Source organism: Heterocephalus glaber, unplaced genomic scaffold (genome assembly GCF_053883595.1).
Source record: "Heterocephalus glaber isolate CG9 unplaced genomic scaffold, H.glaber_assembly_v1.0 deba00000676, whole genome shotgun sequence".
In the NCBI taxonomy this organism is placed as follows: domain Eukaryota; kingdom Metazoa; phylum Chordata; class Mammalia; order Rodentia; family Bathyergidae; genus Heterocephalus; species Heterocephalus glaber.
The window spans coordinates 5,266,234-5,281,917 of record NW_028258156.1 but is presented as its reverse complement, the minus strand read 5'-3'; the positions used below and the strand labels follow the sequence as shown (position 1 = coordinate 5,281,917).

The following is a 15,684-nucleotide window of genomic DNA, read 5'->3' as shown; positions in this document are numbered from 1 at the left end:
AGTGCATTTTGCATAATGAGATGGAAATAAAACTTTTGAGGGCCAGAGGCAGAATGTTATGGTTTAGATTTAAAATTTCCTCCAAGTCTCATGTTTGGAGGTGGGACCTGTTCAGAAGGGGCAGGTTGCTCGGGACATGACTTGGGTGTATTCTCATCCCAGCTCTTCCCTTCTCTCTCTGCTTCCTGACTGCCATGTGGTGAAGGGCTTTTCTCCATCATACTGTTCTGCTATGTGGTTTCTGATTTGGAGCCAGCCAACAATGGAGTGAATCCACTGAAACTGTGAGCCAATAACAAACAAACCTGTCTTCTTTTAAGTTGTGGCTGTCGGGTATTTTGCCCTAGCAATGGGAAAGTGACTAGTACAATTTTGTTTCATTGAAAGAGTATCCGATTCTTTACCAGACCTTGAGTTATAGTACAAAAAGCCCTTCTTCATTACCTTATCTTGAGAGATACGAGGTTAAGAGGAGGTGAAATAGGGAGACTTTGTCATTTCCCTCTTAGCACTGTTTTTTTTGGGGGGGGGTACTGGGGATTGAACTCAGGACCTTGCACTTGCGAGGTGGGCATGGAGCCACTGAGCTAAATTCCCGGCCCCTAGCACTGGTTTTAAAAAATGTCCCCTAGCACTGGTTTTTAAAAATGTCCTTAATCTTGGGGCCAGGGACTTAGCTCAGTGGTTCCAGCGCCTGCGACGAAAGCACAAGGATCCGAGTTTTGGTACCAACAAAAAAAATGTCCTTAATCCAATCTCATTCAGAAGACTCCTAAATTAAAATCTCCCTCTCACATCTCTTCCCATACCACCTAACCTGGGGACTCAGCTGTTTATTTGCTCAGCCAGTACAGTGATTCTCTTGCATCACATATGCTCCATTTAGGAATTACTTGAGGGGCCAGGGATTTAGCTCAGTGGTTCCGGTGCCTGCCTCGCAAGTGCAAGGTCCCAAGTTCAATCCCCAGGACAAAAAAAAAAAAAATACTTGAAGTGCTGATATTCCAGAACCAACAGCCTTTAGCAATATTACTACTTAATATTGCTTAAAGCAGGGCCAGGGATTTAGCTCAGTGTTTCCGCTGCCCGCCTCGCAAGTGCAAGGTCCTGAGTTTGATTCCTGGTATCAAAAATATATATATATATTGCTTAAAGGAAGTTAGCAATGCACTATGACAGGATAGGCTTGCACAGGCAAGGGTTCTCCAGGTGGTATGCTGCTATGAACTTGAACCTCCTGATAAGTTCTTCTGAGAGAACAGAGGCTGCAACCAACTTCCTAAACATTTTTGTTTATTTTTATTTTATAATATTTTATTTGTGGTACTGGGGATGCAGTGAGCTACATCCCCACCCCTTTTTATTTTTTTATTCTGAGACAGCATATTTATATTGTTGAAGTGTTATTCTCCATGCAGTTTCTGCACTGAAAGAAAGCAGGCACATACCCTTCCACTTTCTATGGGAGAGGGAAGCTGAGAACAAAGGGTTTAGGAATGTGTGTTAGATTGGCCATGCTGGAACATCTGACATCTGGGGCTACTATTGTGATGTGACTGAACATTCTAAATCATTTCTGAATTAACATTACTCAGAGTGCAGGGTGCGGGATGACAAAAACCTTCCTTGTAGTCAGGAAGTAGAGGATTCATATCTTAAAAACCAGAGGCAAGGCCTTCTACCATGAGAAGGAGGTAGGGGAAAGATAAGAAGCTTGTGGAGCACGGTGGATATCTATAACCACAGGAAAAGAATGGGTGTATGAAAGAGCAATTGCACAGGTTTCTGTTGCTTTAGTTGAAGAATCTACCATGGTGTTGACTAGCAGAAGTGTGTTATTTTCCCCAACAGTGCTCAGATCTTGTATGGAAGTGGAGAAAGCAGATGGCTGGGCTGCTTCCAGCCTGGGGTCTACAGAGCAGGTGCTACAAAAGAAAGCACAGGTGACAAAGGTACAGAATGCAGACAATGCAGGGATTGAAAAGAAACACTGAGATCCTGGCTAAGGACACACCTAGGGTTTTGGATGAGTTCAAGGATACAAGAGAAAAGAATGTGAACATGGAACAATTGGATGTTGTGGTCAAATACTAGTATAATGGGATTTCTATTTCCAGAGGTGGAGTAGTTTTAATGATACACCTAAATACTGATGGACTAGCACTGAGGAGTTAAAATCAAGCAGAAAAAAATTGAGGCCATGGTGGCATTAAAGATGGGTCATTCATTCATGTGATTGCATGTGATTACTACCAGGATAATTAAATGAAAGGGAGGGAGTGGGAGCAAAGATGGTAAATTGGATGAAGTTTTCACTAAATGTGTTGAAGGTCCAGAAGTACAGAGATGGCAAGGTTCATGTAGATATCAGGTACCTCATATTGTGTAAGGGACAGGGAGAAAGGGACGTTACCAGAACTCCTACAGTGAGTACTGGTCTCCTGTGAGCCACAACAGCATGAGGAGAAATAATAAAGAAAGGAAACAAGACTTAAAGAAGCTGAGTTTTGGGCCTGACTGATGATGCTTTGGCCAGCAAATAAAGACCCCAAACTTGCCACACCTTTATTCAGTACATTGGGAGAAACAGATGACTCACAGGGCAGTGGAGATGATAATCCTAGAACAATGAGGAATTTACGCAGATGAAGATCCTAGTTCAATAAGGAACTTATGTTGATTAGGAATTTGTTCCTCCCCAGGATGTCTCCAGCTGATGTAATCCTGCCCTGGAGCATCACAGCATCACAGGACCTTTGAGGTCTTAGCTATGACCAGAGGCAAAAATGGAGTTATGTCTTGACGTGCCATAGCTGGCCTGTAGGCAGGGAAACTAGGCCTAATCATAATTATGAAATGATTTTCCCCCAAAATTACGTAAAATTGCTCCCGACAACATTGCTTGTATATATTTCTGCTCGTGAGAGGAAGAGTGATGAACTGGAAGATGCCATAATCCCAAAGCCTTTGCGGCGGACAATGTGGAAAAATGAGCAGGCTCTACTTGTGGTGGGTGCAGAGGGGCACAGGCCTAAAGAAAGCCGTTTCTACTAAGAAAAGAAGGTGAGTTTGTTCGGTTCAGAGATTAGTAGAGATGACCTAGTTTATATGGAATTTTAAAGGCACCTTGGACAGGCAGGTGTCAGTACCTATGATATGACTAATAAGGTAATGCATGGGAGTGACCTTTAGCAGTAAGTCTAAGCCTGTGTACTCATCTGATAGGGACAATATCTATCACATATACTTTATGAAGTGGTAAGGATGAAGTAACATGTGAATGCACATGACTCATTACAAAGCAATTTGAGTTATGGGACTAAAATCTAGACATCACATTGTTAAGTATGTATTTGGATTACAGGTTATTACAGCTATATGGCCATAAAGATTAATACAAAACTAAGAAAATGAGTCAAGGATGTGACTATCAGTCAATATATTTAAATTAGCTTATTGCTAACCAAGGAAAAGTAGTGGTTCTGCTTCCTGCCTTGCAAGCAGAAGGACCCAAGTTCAATCCCCAGTACCAAAAAAATAAAAAATAAAAAAAAAGTAATTTTTCACTATATGACTTTCAAGGAATTCCATGTAAATATAAAATTAGCAAATCTTCAGGGCTTACCAGTTCACGGATTTTCACAACTGTTACTCAGTGACTCCACTGAAGTCAGGATTATTCCTCTTCTCTGAATGGTAAAAAAATGAGGCTGTGTTTTGCACACATTGATAAACCAAAGCTCTGAGCTAGGGGCCAAGAAACTTTCTTAAAGATTCTAAAAAAAAAAAAAAAAATTAAAATTAAAAAGAAAAAAATTCTAGCCTTTGTGGGCCATATGGTTCCTATTGCAACTACTACTTTGTAAGGTAACACAAAAGCAGCCCTAGATAACACATAAATGAATGCAGAGACTGTTTCAATAAAATTTTACTTACAGTAACAGGTGTGTGGTCAGATTGGGCCTACAGGCTATTGTGTACTGACACACAGTAAACTTTTTCTAATGCCAGGCCCATCATTCTCTGAATTAAGCATTTAAATAATTAAATTTTTTAAAAATAAAAATGTTGGGGCCAGGGATTTAGCTCAGTGGTGCTTCCACCTGCCTCACAAGCGCAAGGTCTGGAGTTTGATCCCTGGTACCAAAAAACATAAAAATAAAAATGTTGAATTCAACATATTTAAATATATATATATAAAATATGGCCCCAATATAGAATGTAGCTGCCTTTTTTTTTTTTTTTTTTTGGTACTAGGGATGAGTAGTTGCATTTCTAATGAATGAAAGAGAGAAATTCATTACTGTGTGGGAATAGGGGATTTGGACTAAGACTAAATTGGAGTCAGAGTAACTTGGTTCTGGTTTCCACTATGTTGCTCTTCAGCTCCATATACCTACTTCAGGTTACATCACCTCTCATCTGTAAAATAGCACAGGTGAATTCTAAGAAATTTCTAAAACCTTTTCCAGCTCCAACATCCTTTGTTAATGTGGTTAAAATACGGATATTTTAGCAAAGTTCTAGCAATTAGGTTATCTTGCTATTTTTGCCAAGTCATTTCTAAAAACTGCAAATGATAAATCAATTATTATATATGGGACCTGTGTTGTATATTTCTATGTATGGTGAGCTCTATTTTATTTGTTAGTAATAAGTAGGGAGACTGACGATTAAGTTTCTCTTAAGAGCCAGAACATTTCATTTGCTCAGAAATAATATAGTAAATCTATTTAGCTTTCTGAATAAAATAAGGGATAACCTTAGGGTATGACTAAGTCTTTAATAAACCCCAAACTCCAATTAAGATAATTTGGAATCTAATTATTTTTAAGTATAAACCTACTATTTTGTATTATACCCTAAGAATGTGAATATCAGGGATTGTCAGTCTTAGGCACATATATGCATCCAAAGTACCCCTCCAATGCCTAGAAATTAATCAGAGACAAACTTTCTCATCACTGGGAAGGTGTATTTGTATGCTATGATGCATAAGGTTTGACTCTATGAACTACGTTAACTCTCATTCCATACTCAGCAACATGTTTCTTGGCTTAAAAGTCCATCTCAAATGAATATACTCCATTTTAAGAGAACTTGTTTTAGTTTACTTTTGTCTGAGTTTGACCAACATGAAACAGCCCGAGACCAGTCAGTTGTGGAGAGCCAGTGCTAGTTAAAGTGCTAGTTAAAGCCAGTGCTAGTTAAAGCCTCTTCCTAGACAGCTAAGTGGATTTCTTTATAATTTACAACAATCTTCAGTATTTATATACAATGTCTTTTCAGAAAATTCAAGTGCAGAAAAAGGATGACATAAAAATAGATCCCCGACCTAATATAACCTCCAGAATGTCATGTACCTAAAATAGTCAACAAATGGATTAGGCAAAACATGGTAAAATTAGAGGTGAATTTATCAGGCTCAAAAAAGGAACTGGAATTGTGTTTAGAAGAGCGTATTTATAATGTACTTGCATTAATCCTACATTAAGAAAATGGAGTTATGGAAGCACTGGTCCCTGGGTCTAGTTCTATACCCATCCTATCTACACAATAAGTCACTAGTGGCTATGGAGATTTAACATTAATTCATGTTAAATAAAATTCAGTTCTGTAGACACACCAGCCATGTTTCAAGGACTTATAAACTACATATGGTTAGTGGTCACATAGATCTAGAAGATATTCATCATTACAGGGGGTTCTATTCAGCAGTGTTCTTCTAAACAAAATTCAGAGCAGAGGTGGCACTTGGAAGTCCTCCTTAAATACATCTGGCTTCTACCTTTGGTACCACTAATGCAACCACCCTACAATAAGGAATTATGGAAACAGGTTAAGTTGTAGTGTTAGCTTTTTGTCTGTGTCCTTATTTCTTATGGCTAAGAATGTCCCTTTTTTGCATTAACTATAGGATCATTTACATTCTAAATCATTAGAGGTGTTTTACTTGAATCTAACTGGCCTAAAATATGGCAGGTACCCATGTGTACCAACATAAGCCTTAGCTGATACAGGAGGCACACAAAATTTCTTACACTTGTAAAACAGGGATGTTTTCTCTTTTCTTTTTCACACAGTGTCTTGGTATGTAGCCCAGGCTGGCCTCTAACAATCCTGCCTCAGCCTCCCGGAGTACTGGGATTACAGGCATGTGTCACCTAAAAATATCCCATAAAAGGATGCTTTCTATATATAATCTATCTAAATTCTCAGGAAAGGTACACCTGGATGTGAATTAACCAACATTTGTCAGTTTGGTGGTGGCCAAAGGTTAGCAAGGGCTAATCACTTCTGGGTTAAATGATAAATTTCTGAATCTGTAAACTAAGATGAAAGGTTCATACAGATTAAACCAAATTTCCATGTTTTTCTTAAATAATGCTTTTCTGTATTATTCCTAGAAAGTAACAGTCCTACCTCTGAAGGATTTACATGACACATCTTTAAATTCCAAAAAAAAACCTCAGACCAGGACTTCAAATCTGAACTACAGAAAACTTTCCATAATTTTCCAGAATGACTTCTGTGCTTTCTTCTATGAATGAAGATACACGTTAAAAAGTCAGACCTTAAGGGGCCTATTTTAATCATCCCTAACCCCTTTAAAACCACTGATGAGGGCTGGGTATTTAGCTCAGTGGCACTGTGTCTGCCTCGAAAGTATAAGGTCATGAGTTCAATCCCTGGTACAAGAAAAAAATAAAACCATTGATGAGGTCCTCTTCCAGCTTCCTCACTGTCCCAAGACATGGCTTTTACCTCTATCAGTATAATTTATTTTGCTCACCACCTCCATAAAATTTCCAAGGACTACTCTAAATGTGTATGGTAGATTGTGTACAAAATAATTTAATATGCAATTATTCACTGTTGTACATTGCAAAGCTGTTATTAGCATTCCTCTATTCACTTTTGGCATAAATGCTGTAGGTTCAATGTTCTGGTGAAAAATTTTAGGGCTGAACTAGTGCAGGGTTATTCTACTTCAGGTTGTTCTAAAGGAACAAGTTACAACACTCTAGTACTTTGACCAGCACTACTGCTCTATCAATTTGGGGCTATTGTCCTTTTTAATCATTAGTTTTACCATTAAGTCATCAAATCAAGAACAACTGGGCCAGGGATTTAGCTCAGTGGTTTCGCCGCCTGCTGCGAAAGTGCAAGGACCTGAGTTCGATCCCCGGTACCAAAAAAAAAAAAAAAAAATCAAGAACTGAAAAGTCAATCTGATTTTGTTTTTAATTAAGTATTATGGTCACATACAAATTTGTGATGTTGTACCTTCCCCACTTTAATCCTTCTAAAGAGCTGACAAAAAGCACCACTGCCAACCACACAAAAAACAGTAATTTCAATCTTGTGTTTTTAAATAGCTATTTAAATACTATCCTGAATAACTTAGTCCAAAGAATTCAAAAATAAAATCTAATTTACTACTGTATCATGCTTTTAAAAGGATCTGAACTTAGAGATCAACTATAAAAGGTGAGAAGTAGGCCAGGGATTTAGCTCAGTGGTTTTGCTGCTTGCTGCGCAAGTGCAAGGACCCGAGTTCGATCCTCAGTACCAAAAAAAAAAAGTCTTCAAGACTTGGTATAAAAGGTGAGAAGTGTTAAATAGTCTTTATTTAGTATTATACATACATCACACTAAAATGCCTTTCAGTAAGTAAAAGGCAGCAGTCTTTAGATACAGGGAATTCTAATTAAATTGGCATAGTCAAGATAAAAAATATAGATGTTCCTTCCTGGTCTTCAACCACTGTCTTTAACAAGCTAATAAACAAATTGAAACAGGAGTCTTGCTTGGTTGTGAGACAGTAAAGGATTTCCCTGGTATTTAAACATATTCACACAACCAGTTATATGTATAAATCTAAATATAAAATCAACCTCCAGTAGGTTTTGAGATAACATTCTCCATCTTTGTGAAAATTCTAACATTACTAATCAAGTCCAACCATATTTTTAGAAAGGGAAAACAGTGATAGTATTTACTGAACTGGAATTACTATCAAAACTTGAAAAAAAGATATCCATTTAACTATAAGCCAGTTTTACTTAAATCAGGACTGTCCAACAAAAATATTCTGTCAGCCACTCATGATCTGAATTCTAGTGTATGAGATCTATTAAATTATGGTACACATTAAAAAGCCATGAGACGTTTCTGTTCTGTAATAAATAAGGCAGTGACTATTACTCATTAGTAGCTTTTTTGAGGTAAGCTATTAAGTCTGCCCTTTCTCCCTTCTTCTTAATGCCAGTGAAGATCATTTTTGTTCCAGGGATGTACTTCTTGGGATTCTCCAAGTACTCCATCAATGTATCCTCTCCCCAGGTGATGCCTAAACAAAAACGAATGCATTGGTTAAGTATTTTACATTCCTGTTAAAAGTTTGCCATAGGTTCATCCAATTTTTTTTTCTTGGTCTTTTGAGACAGGGTCTCGTGATGCAGTTCAGGCTGGCCTCAAACTCACTCTGTAGCCCAGGCTGGCCTCAAACTCAGTGACCCTCCTTCCTCAGCCTCCCTGTGTGCTGGGATTACAGGGGTGGGCTGCCACGCCCAGTTCATTCATGCAATTTGTGCTGTTATTTAACAGTCCTCTTACCTTTGTTCTTGTTGGCATCTGTGTAAGAGAATCCAGGAGCTTGACCTGTCTTCCGCCCAAACAGACCATGGAGATTTGGGCCAGTCTTGTGCTTGCCTCCCTTCTCCACAGTGTGGCACTGGGCACACTTCTGCACAAAAATCTTCTTGCCTTTTTCAACATCACCCATTTTTAAATCTAAAAAGGAAAGACCAAACAGTAATTTTTTCCTCAAGTAACAAATACAGTGGAGGGCCGCGGATTTAGCTCAGTTGTTCCACTGCCTACCTTGCAAGCGCAAGCTCCCGAGTTTGATCCCCCCGGTACCAAAAAACCAAAGATATTTAAGTCACTTAACTGCTTATCAATGATTTTAAGTACCAGGAAGATGGATAAATCTTGTTTTGCTTAAAAGACTTAGAACACTGTTCAATATCAAAAACACTGCTTAGGAGAACCTCCTTTAAACGTTACCTATGTACATGGCCAGAGGTTAAAAGCCTAAGTAAGCTAAGTGGGAACCCAGCTCAAACTTCAATTTCAAACGAGGAGCTCAAGGTCAAAGAGTCACAAATATGGAAGTGAAGTGGAATTACATTAAACCAAAACCACTAAGATTCCAACTTTTAAAATGGCCTAATTACTTAATTGTGCTACAATTTAAAGCCCCTTCTGAAAAAACATTTCTTTTTATTCCCCCTAAGGGCTTAGCTGTTTCAGCCTTCTTAGGTCATAAGTGCAATTTAAGTAAGTCATTGTAACTCGCAATGCTGTCACTGAGAGGTGGAGCCGGGACTGGAGTTTTACACATTCCACATCTGAGATTGGGAGCTACCACGAGGTCACCCTTCCAGGTAGGTTTCAAGATTAATGAACCCCACCCTTCCGGGATGCTTGAGCGGTTAACAGAAAAAAAGATAGGGAATAAAAAGTTGACCCCTTATTAGAGAAGCAGCAGTTTTTGCTCTCAGAAGGAGGCCGTGAACCGCCACAGCATGGCCAGAAGCCGCGTCTTCGTCGGCTCAGCAACCAAGCCTTCTACAGTCCTTGACCGAGTCCACACCTCTGTCCAGTTAGGGATCTGCTCCACCTAAAGTCCTAATCCACCAGGTTCAAGCGGCCGGTAACCGGCTTCCGCTCCCGGCCGTACCCGCCGCGGCAGGCTTCGCTCGAAGATCCTGGGCTGGGGCCTCACACAGCCCGCGCGCCCCCCACGGCTCTCCCTCTCAAGCCTCACTCTCACCTGCTGCGGCTTCCACGTCCGAGGCTCAGCGCTCTTTCGCCGTTACCACAAAGTCCCAGCTCAGAAGGCAGACGCCCCGCTCTCTACCCCAAGGACACGCGGATCCACGGCTAAGTACCGGTGTTGGTGCAACCACACTCGCTCGGCCCTCCCGCGGCAGACGTTCGGCCGAGCCGGCTACTGCGTGATGACATTTTCGCGCCTCATTGGCTGTGGTATCCAGGGCCTGTGCTAGCGAGCTGCGCGCGCATACCAGCTAGCAGGGTACGTTGCGCCCCAGGGTGCCCTTTCTCCGAAGGCCGCTCTTTCCTGGCGCTTACCATAGGCGTTGGATTTACTACGTCTAGGCGTTGCAGGGAGTGAGGGTGGAGGGATGACGTCACCCTTCGGCTCCTGTGCGCTAGCGTGTGTGGGAGTGGGGGCGGGACGGAGACTTCTGAGGGAGCGAGGGCTTCCTCCTGCTAAAATGAGTGCTTTGGACCAAGTGTTGTAATGAGCTTTGAGGGCATTGTTCCGCCCGCCCAAGGGAGTCGCCCCAACTTTGACTTACCTAGAGGTCTCGCCTACATCCGGTGAGCTGGCGGCAACTGTACCCTGATGGGAGAGCCTGAAACCAGTCGTCCACAGGGTTGGGCACGGGCTTGTAACCTTATCCTTGTTTGGATTTCACGCTATTTCTTCAATTCAGCTGCTTTCAGCTCGCCCGTTAATGAACTCTCAAACTGGGAAAGGTGCTGCAGTTACTGCGGACGCAGGATTGTTGCTCTGGCCCTTTACTCGCCTGCCTCTTCTGGTAGGATCCCTTGTCCCCCTCGTGCTTTGTGAGCGCAGAAAGAACAGGGAGGGTGTGCAGGCAAGCATTTAGGAAGAAACAGCTTTAGATGATTAGATAATTCTTGGAAATCTAGAGGGTTTTCATCCCTTCTGGTCATATTAGAAATGCGGGTTTCATTACCATAGCTACCAGTTATACTTCAAAACTAGCTCTTTCGGACATGCTCAATTCTGTCACTGAGTTTTCTTCTTGACTCCTTTGGCCCTCGAATTCAGCCTCCAATTCCTGATTTCCTTTCTAGTATTCTGTCTAGCCTTGCTCTATTCGTTTAGTCAAGTGTTTATTGAATGCATGTTATGTGCCAGGAACTGTTTTAGGTATTTAGAGGAAGTTAGGATTCTCCTTGGTGGAGCTCACATTCTGTCGTCCTTTCTCCCACTCCCAATTTAAGCGATAGATGTTAGGTTGACCTAATTTGCCTTAGATCCCTTCGGAAGGACTGATCCTAGGTTTATTCTCCAGACCATCCATCACCCTACCAGACGAGTACAGTTGCTCTTGGTTATCCGGAGGGGATTGGCTCCAGAGCATCTCCCCCATCCTCCATAATGAAATCCATGGATGATCAAGCCTCTTATAGTGGTAGCTAAGCTAGTTAGAAAATAGAAGGCAGTTAGGCAAGGCGGGGGTGGGGTGGGGGTGGGGGGTGGGTTCCCTCAGCACAGACAATTGTGGCCTGAGGCTCATTCACTAAAGGCCAGGCTTTAAGAAAAAGAACAACTACACCCACATACTTCCCCTAGGGATAGTCTAAACACAGGTATCATTCACCTTGGATGGGGACCTCCCTAGCCCATTCCTTCCAGGAAATCTCTGTTCTTTGCACTTACTCTTGCTACCTGCCAAGCTTCTCCATTTGATCCCCACTTAATCAGTATTACATAAGTGACTATACTTGTTAAAATCTCATTGGTTGATCATAGTTTTGTCCCACCTCTTGATTCCCCATTGGATCAATATTACCTAAGGCATGGTACTTGTAATATTAGTTGACTGTAGTTTTTCCCAAAATAAATAAGGAACACAGCTCAATAGTAAAAAAAAAAAAAAGTAACTTGATTTTTAAAATGGGCAAAAGAACTAATAACATTTATCAAAAGAAGACATACAATACAAATGGCCAACAGATATATGAAAAATACTCAACATCATTAATCATCAGGAAAATGCAAATTAAAAACTAAATGAGGGCCAGGGATTTAGCCCAGTGGTTCCAGGACCTGCCTCACAAGCACAAGGTCCCGAGTTTGATCCCGGTACCAAAAAAAAAAAAAACAACTCAATGAGCACCTCTTAGAATGGCTCTTATGAAAAAGATGAAAGACAACAAGCATGGGAAGAATGTGGTGGAAATGTAAATTAGCACAGTCAGTATGGGAAGCAATACAGAGGTTCCTCAAATTAAAAATAGAGCTGTCATGTGATTTAACAGTTCCACTACTGGGTATATATCCAAAGGAATTGAAACCAGTATGTCTAAGAGATATCTGCACTCCTATGTTCATTGGAGCATTATTCACAATAGCCAAGATATGGAATCAAGTTCAGTGTCCATCAGATGAACAGATAAAAGGAATGTGGTATATACACACAATAGAATACTATCCAGGCGTAAAAGGGTGAAATCCTGTTATTTGTAACAATATGGAAAAACCTGAAGGATATTATATTAAATAAAATAAATCAGACACAGAAAAACAAATCCTCACATGTAGAATCTAAAAAAATTGAATTTGTCATAAAGAATCCACTTGTCAAAAGAAGCTTATGTTATGGTTTGTTTTTTTTTTTTGGTACTGGGGATTGAACTCGGGTCCTTGTGCTTTCAAGGCAGGCAATGGAACCACTGAGCTAAATCCCCGGCCCTCAAAACAAGCTTTTGAAGCTAGGTGTGGTGGTGCACATCTGTAATCCTAGCACTTGGGAGGCTGAGGCAGGAGGATTGCCACGTGTTCAAGGTCAGCCTGAATTACATAGCAAGACCTTGTTTCAAAAAAACATAACAAAAAACAGGCTTTTGAAAGGAAAGTTTATTCCAGTTAACAGACTAAAGTCAGGAGATTCTAGCAGCTAGCTAGGAAAGGCCGAATTTATCACATCCATGTGTGGATGGGCTGACATTGGAAGGGAGAGATAGTGGCAGCTAGCTGGGAGAGATTTCAGAGTGAGTAGATGTGCTAACACCAGGAGAGAGGGCAACTAACCAGGGGGAGGAATTAGGCTTAAATAGGTATTGAAGGGGTTAAGGAATCTGGGGTGAAATATTTATGACTTGGATGCCCAAGGACGTTCTGCTCAGGTGTGTAGACAATTACTGGACTTCTGGGTGCCAGGTTGGTTGTATACTTCCTTTTGAGTCCATTTGCCCTAGTTACTGAAAAGCTGCTGCTGTTTGCTGAAAGCAGCCTGTTTGGTTTTTCCTTTTGGTTTTAGGGCAGGCCTGGTAGAATTCATAGAAGTAGAGAATGAAATGGTGGTTAACAGGGGCTGGGGAAATGTTGGTCAAAGGATACAAAATCTTAGATAGAAGGAATACATTCAAGAGATTTATTTTACATGTTGACTATAGCACAACAATCTATTGTGTTCTTGAAAAATGGTAAGATGGAGTTTAAGTGTTCATATCATAAAAGTATCTGTATGAAGTAGTGCATATTACTTCAAGTTAGCCATTTTACAATTTATATATTTCTGAATATGTTGTACATGGTAAATACATACACTTTTATTTGTTAACTTTTAAAAAAGAAGCCTTATTGTATAGAAGATTCAGATTAAATGAAAAATTTCATAAAAAATACAACTTACTGAAACTGGCATTGGAATAAAGAGAAAACTTGAATAATACTATAAATGTTAAAGATACTAGATTCATAACTTAAGCTTTTCCACGAAGAAAATGCTAGGCCCAGGTGACTCCAATGGATAATTTTATGAAACATTTAAGAAGAATGTAAGCCCAGTAACTTCAGTAAATTCTTCTAGACAGAAAAAGTGTACTGTTACTGCAGAGGGAATATCAGGTTCAGGTAACATCAGCACCTTATTATATTTAAAATAGTACATACTCGTTCTCTCAAATCCATCTGTGTCAGGTAAAAGGGCTGAAAACCAAGACCAGACCAGGCCACAACAAGCCTTTATTAGGGGAACAGATGTGCCAGGCTGTCTCTGAACAAAGGATAGACAAAAGCAATATGGCTGGGGCAGGGAGAGTCTTTTATAGACTGGGGTGGGGTTTGTAGGGGCTGAGGCAGGGTTGAGTGAGGTGGTGACTAGGGAATAGAGGAGCCCGTGATGTCACTAGGTGGTAGGAGGTGAGCGAGTATTAGGTTACTTTCTAGGTGGGAACAGGGGCATACTGGGAAGAAGGGTTTATTCTTTGGTGGGACCAACCATCTTGGCATGATGTCACACAGGGGAAGGGGCAAGGCATGATAGGAAGAGGGCAGCTACTATACATAATAGATGCTGAGGTGGTGGGAGACCTATCAATCTGTTTTTTCTTTTTTTGCATAGACTATACTGGTGATTTAAAAGGGATGTGATAGGAATAATCACCCCTGGATTTCTTGTCTTCAACGATGGTATTAACAACTCTATCCGTTCCTCACCCCCTTCCATACTTTCTTGAATTTCTTTTATTTGAGAGAAGTTGCTCAAGATACTTCCTCTAAACCCTTTGTTACTTCGTGGGTTAGGAAGCCAAAATAAAGGTTCTTCCAGTTGCTGAGTATATCTATTTTAACCATACACTCAGGAATTGGGGAAATAACCACAACCCGTCTGTGGCCCTGTTGGCACATTTGGGTGAGACTCCCAAAGCCTCCACGACTGCGGGATCACAGTGGTCCTCTGGGTCTCAAGGGATTAGTGTTAGCTAAGAACCCATGCTTCATAGTTAACCCTTGGATCTCTTTGTAAAAGGCTAAGTGAAAGATTTAGAATGGATATTTGTGGTGTTGTTGCAGGGTATTTTCTTGATGCACTCAGTTTCTCTCTTATTAATCATGCTCTAGGATTTTGATCTGACTCTTGTCTGAGTTTTGGCAAGGGGATAACTCAGCTTGGATCATTTTTAGCTCTAATGATTTTCGGAGTATACAGACCACATAGCTTTTGGTGTGCTGCTTGGCTATTGCAAGTCAATTAGCTGCTGTCAAATATCCCTCAGATCTAATGGCTCTGATTCTTGTCCTATGTGGCTGCCTATTACAGTAACAATTTCCCTTTGTCTCTGAGTCAGGGGTGAGGTTGGCCTTTGACAGCCAGGGATTCTCTTATTCCCCATTAAAATCAGGAAGACAAGTTGACCAATTTGTTTTCTTTTGGTGTCAGACTTAGTAACTAATTTATCCATAGATTGCAAAGATTTTCTGTTTTCCTATTGGTTTCATAGTTTTACATTTTGTGACCCATTTGTAAAATTGAGAACTAGGTGAATGTTCTTTGCGTATGTTTGTGTAGGTCTGCTTCTTGGTTCTGTTCCATTGATCTGTATGTTTCTCTCCCACCAACATCACATATTCTTGTTACTATGGCCCTACCATGCATTTTGAAATCAAGTATTGATTTCTCCCACTTTATTCTTTTTCACAAAATCTTTACCTTTTTAAGTTCTGTTCCTGTTTCATATACATTTTAGAAGAATTTTGCCTATATGTACAAAAAATCTCACTGGGATTTGGCAGGAATTGTATTAAACCTGTACATTAGTCTAGAAGAATTTATGACTTTTTTGAAAGTTGTTGAATCTTCTAATCCTTTAGCATGGTATTGAGACATCCAGAAATCACCATGAGAATAAAGGGCAGGTGCATTTCTGACCCTAAACTCAGCACCTGTTACCCATTAAAAGCATGGGATGTGTTCTTCCCTACCTTGTCACTCTTCCCAGATCTCATTGACCTCAGAAACCAGGTGCATCATTAAAGACAGAATGTCATTGCCATAACATTGCTGAAAATAAACTAGATGAGCAAAATAAAATGTTTGAGATTCAGCACAG

At 40.4% G+C, this 15,684-nt stretch overlaps 1 protein-coding gene and 1 long non-coding RNA gene across 3 annotated transcripts in view; one reads left to right on the top strand and one right to left on the bottom strand.

The window, feature by feature from the left end:
• Positions 1-7,227: 7,227 nt before the first annotated feature.
• Cycs (cytochrome c, somatic) lies at positions 7,228-10,028 on the bottom strand. Its single transcript, XM_004839538.4, has 3 exons — positions 9,842-10,028; positions 8,620-8,796; positions 7,228-8,353 (listed from the first exon to the last, which is right to left on the bottom strand). The coding sequence occupies exons 2-3, from the start codon at positions 8,786-8,788 to the stop codon at positions 8,205-8,207; spliced, it is 318 nt and encodes a 105-aa protein (XP_004839595.1). The 5' UTR covers positions 8,789-8,796; positions 9,842-10,028; the 3' UTR covers positions 7,228-8,204.
• Positions 10,029-10,162: 134 nt separating this feature from the next.
• Positions 10,163-15,684, top strand: part of LOC147829225 (uncharacterized) — a 56,487-nt gene continuing 50,965 nt past the window's right edge. The window contains exon 1 of one of the 2 annotated variants that reach the window (XR_015449337.1): positions 10,163-10,413. This is a non-coding gene — a long non-coding RNA (uncharacterized LOC147829225). Of the gene's footprint in view, positions 10,635-15,684 lie in introns of both variants that reach the window. The other variant, XR_015449336.1, reaches the window with a different exon arrangement.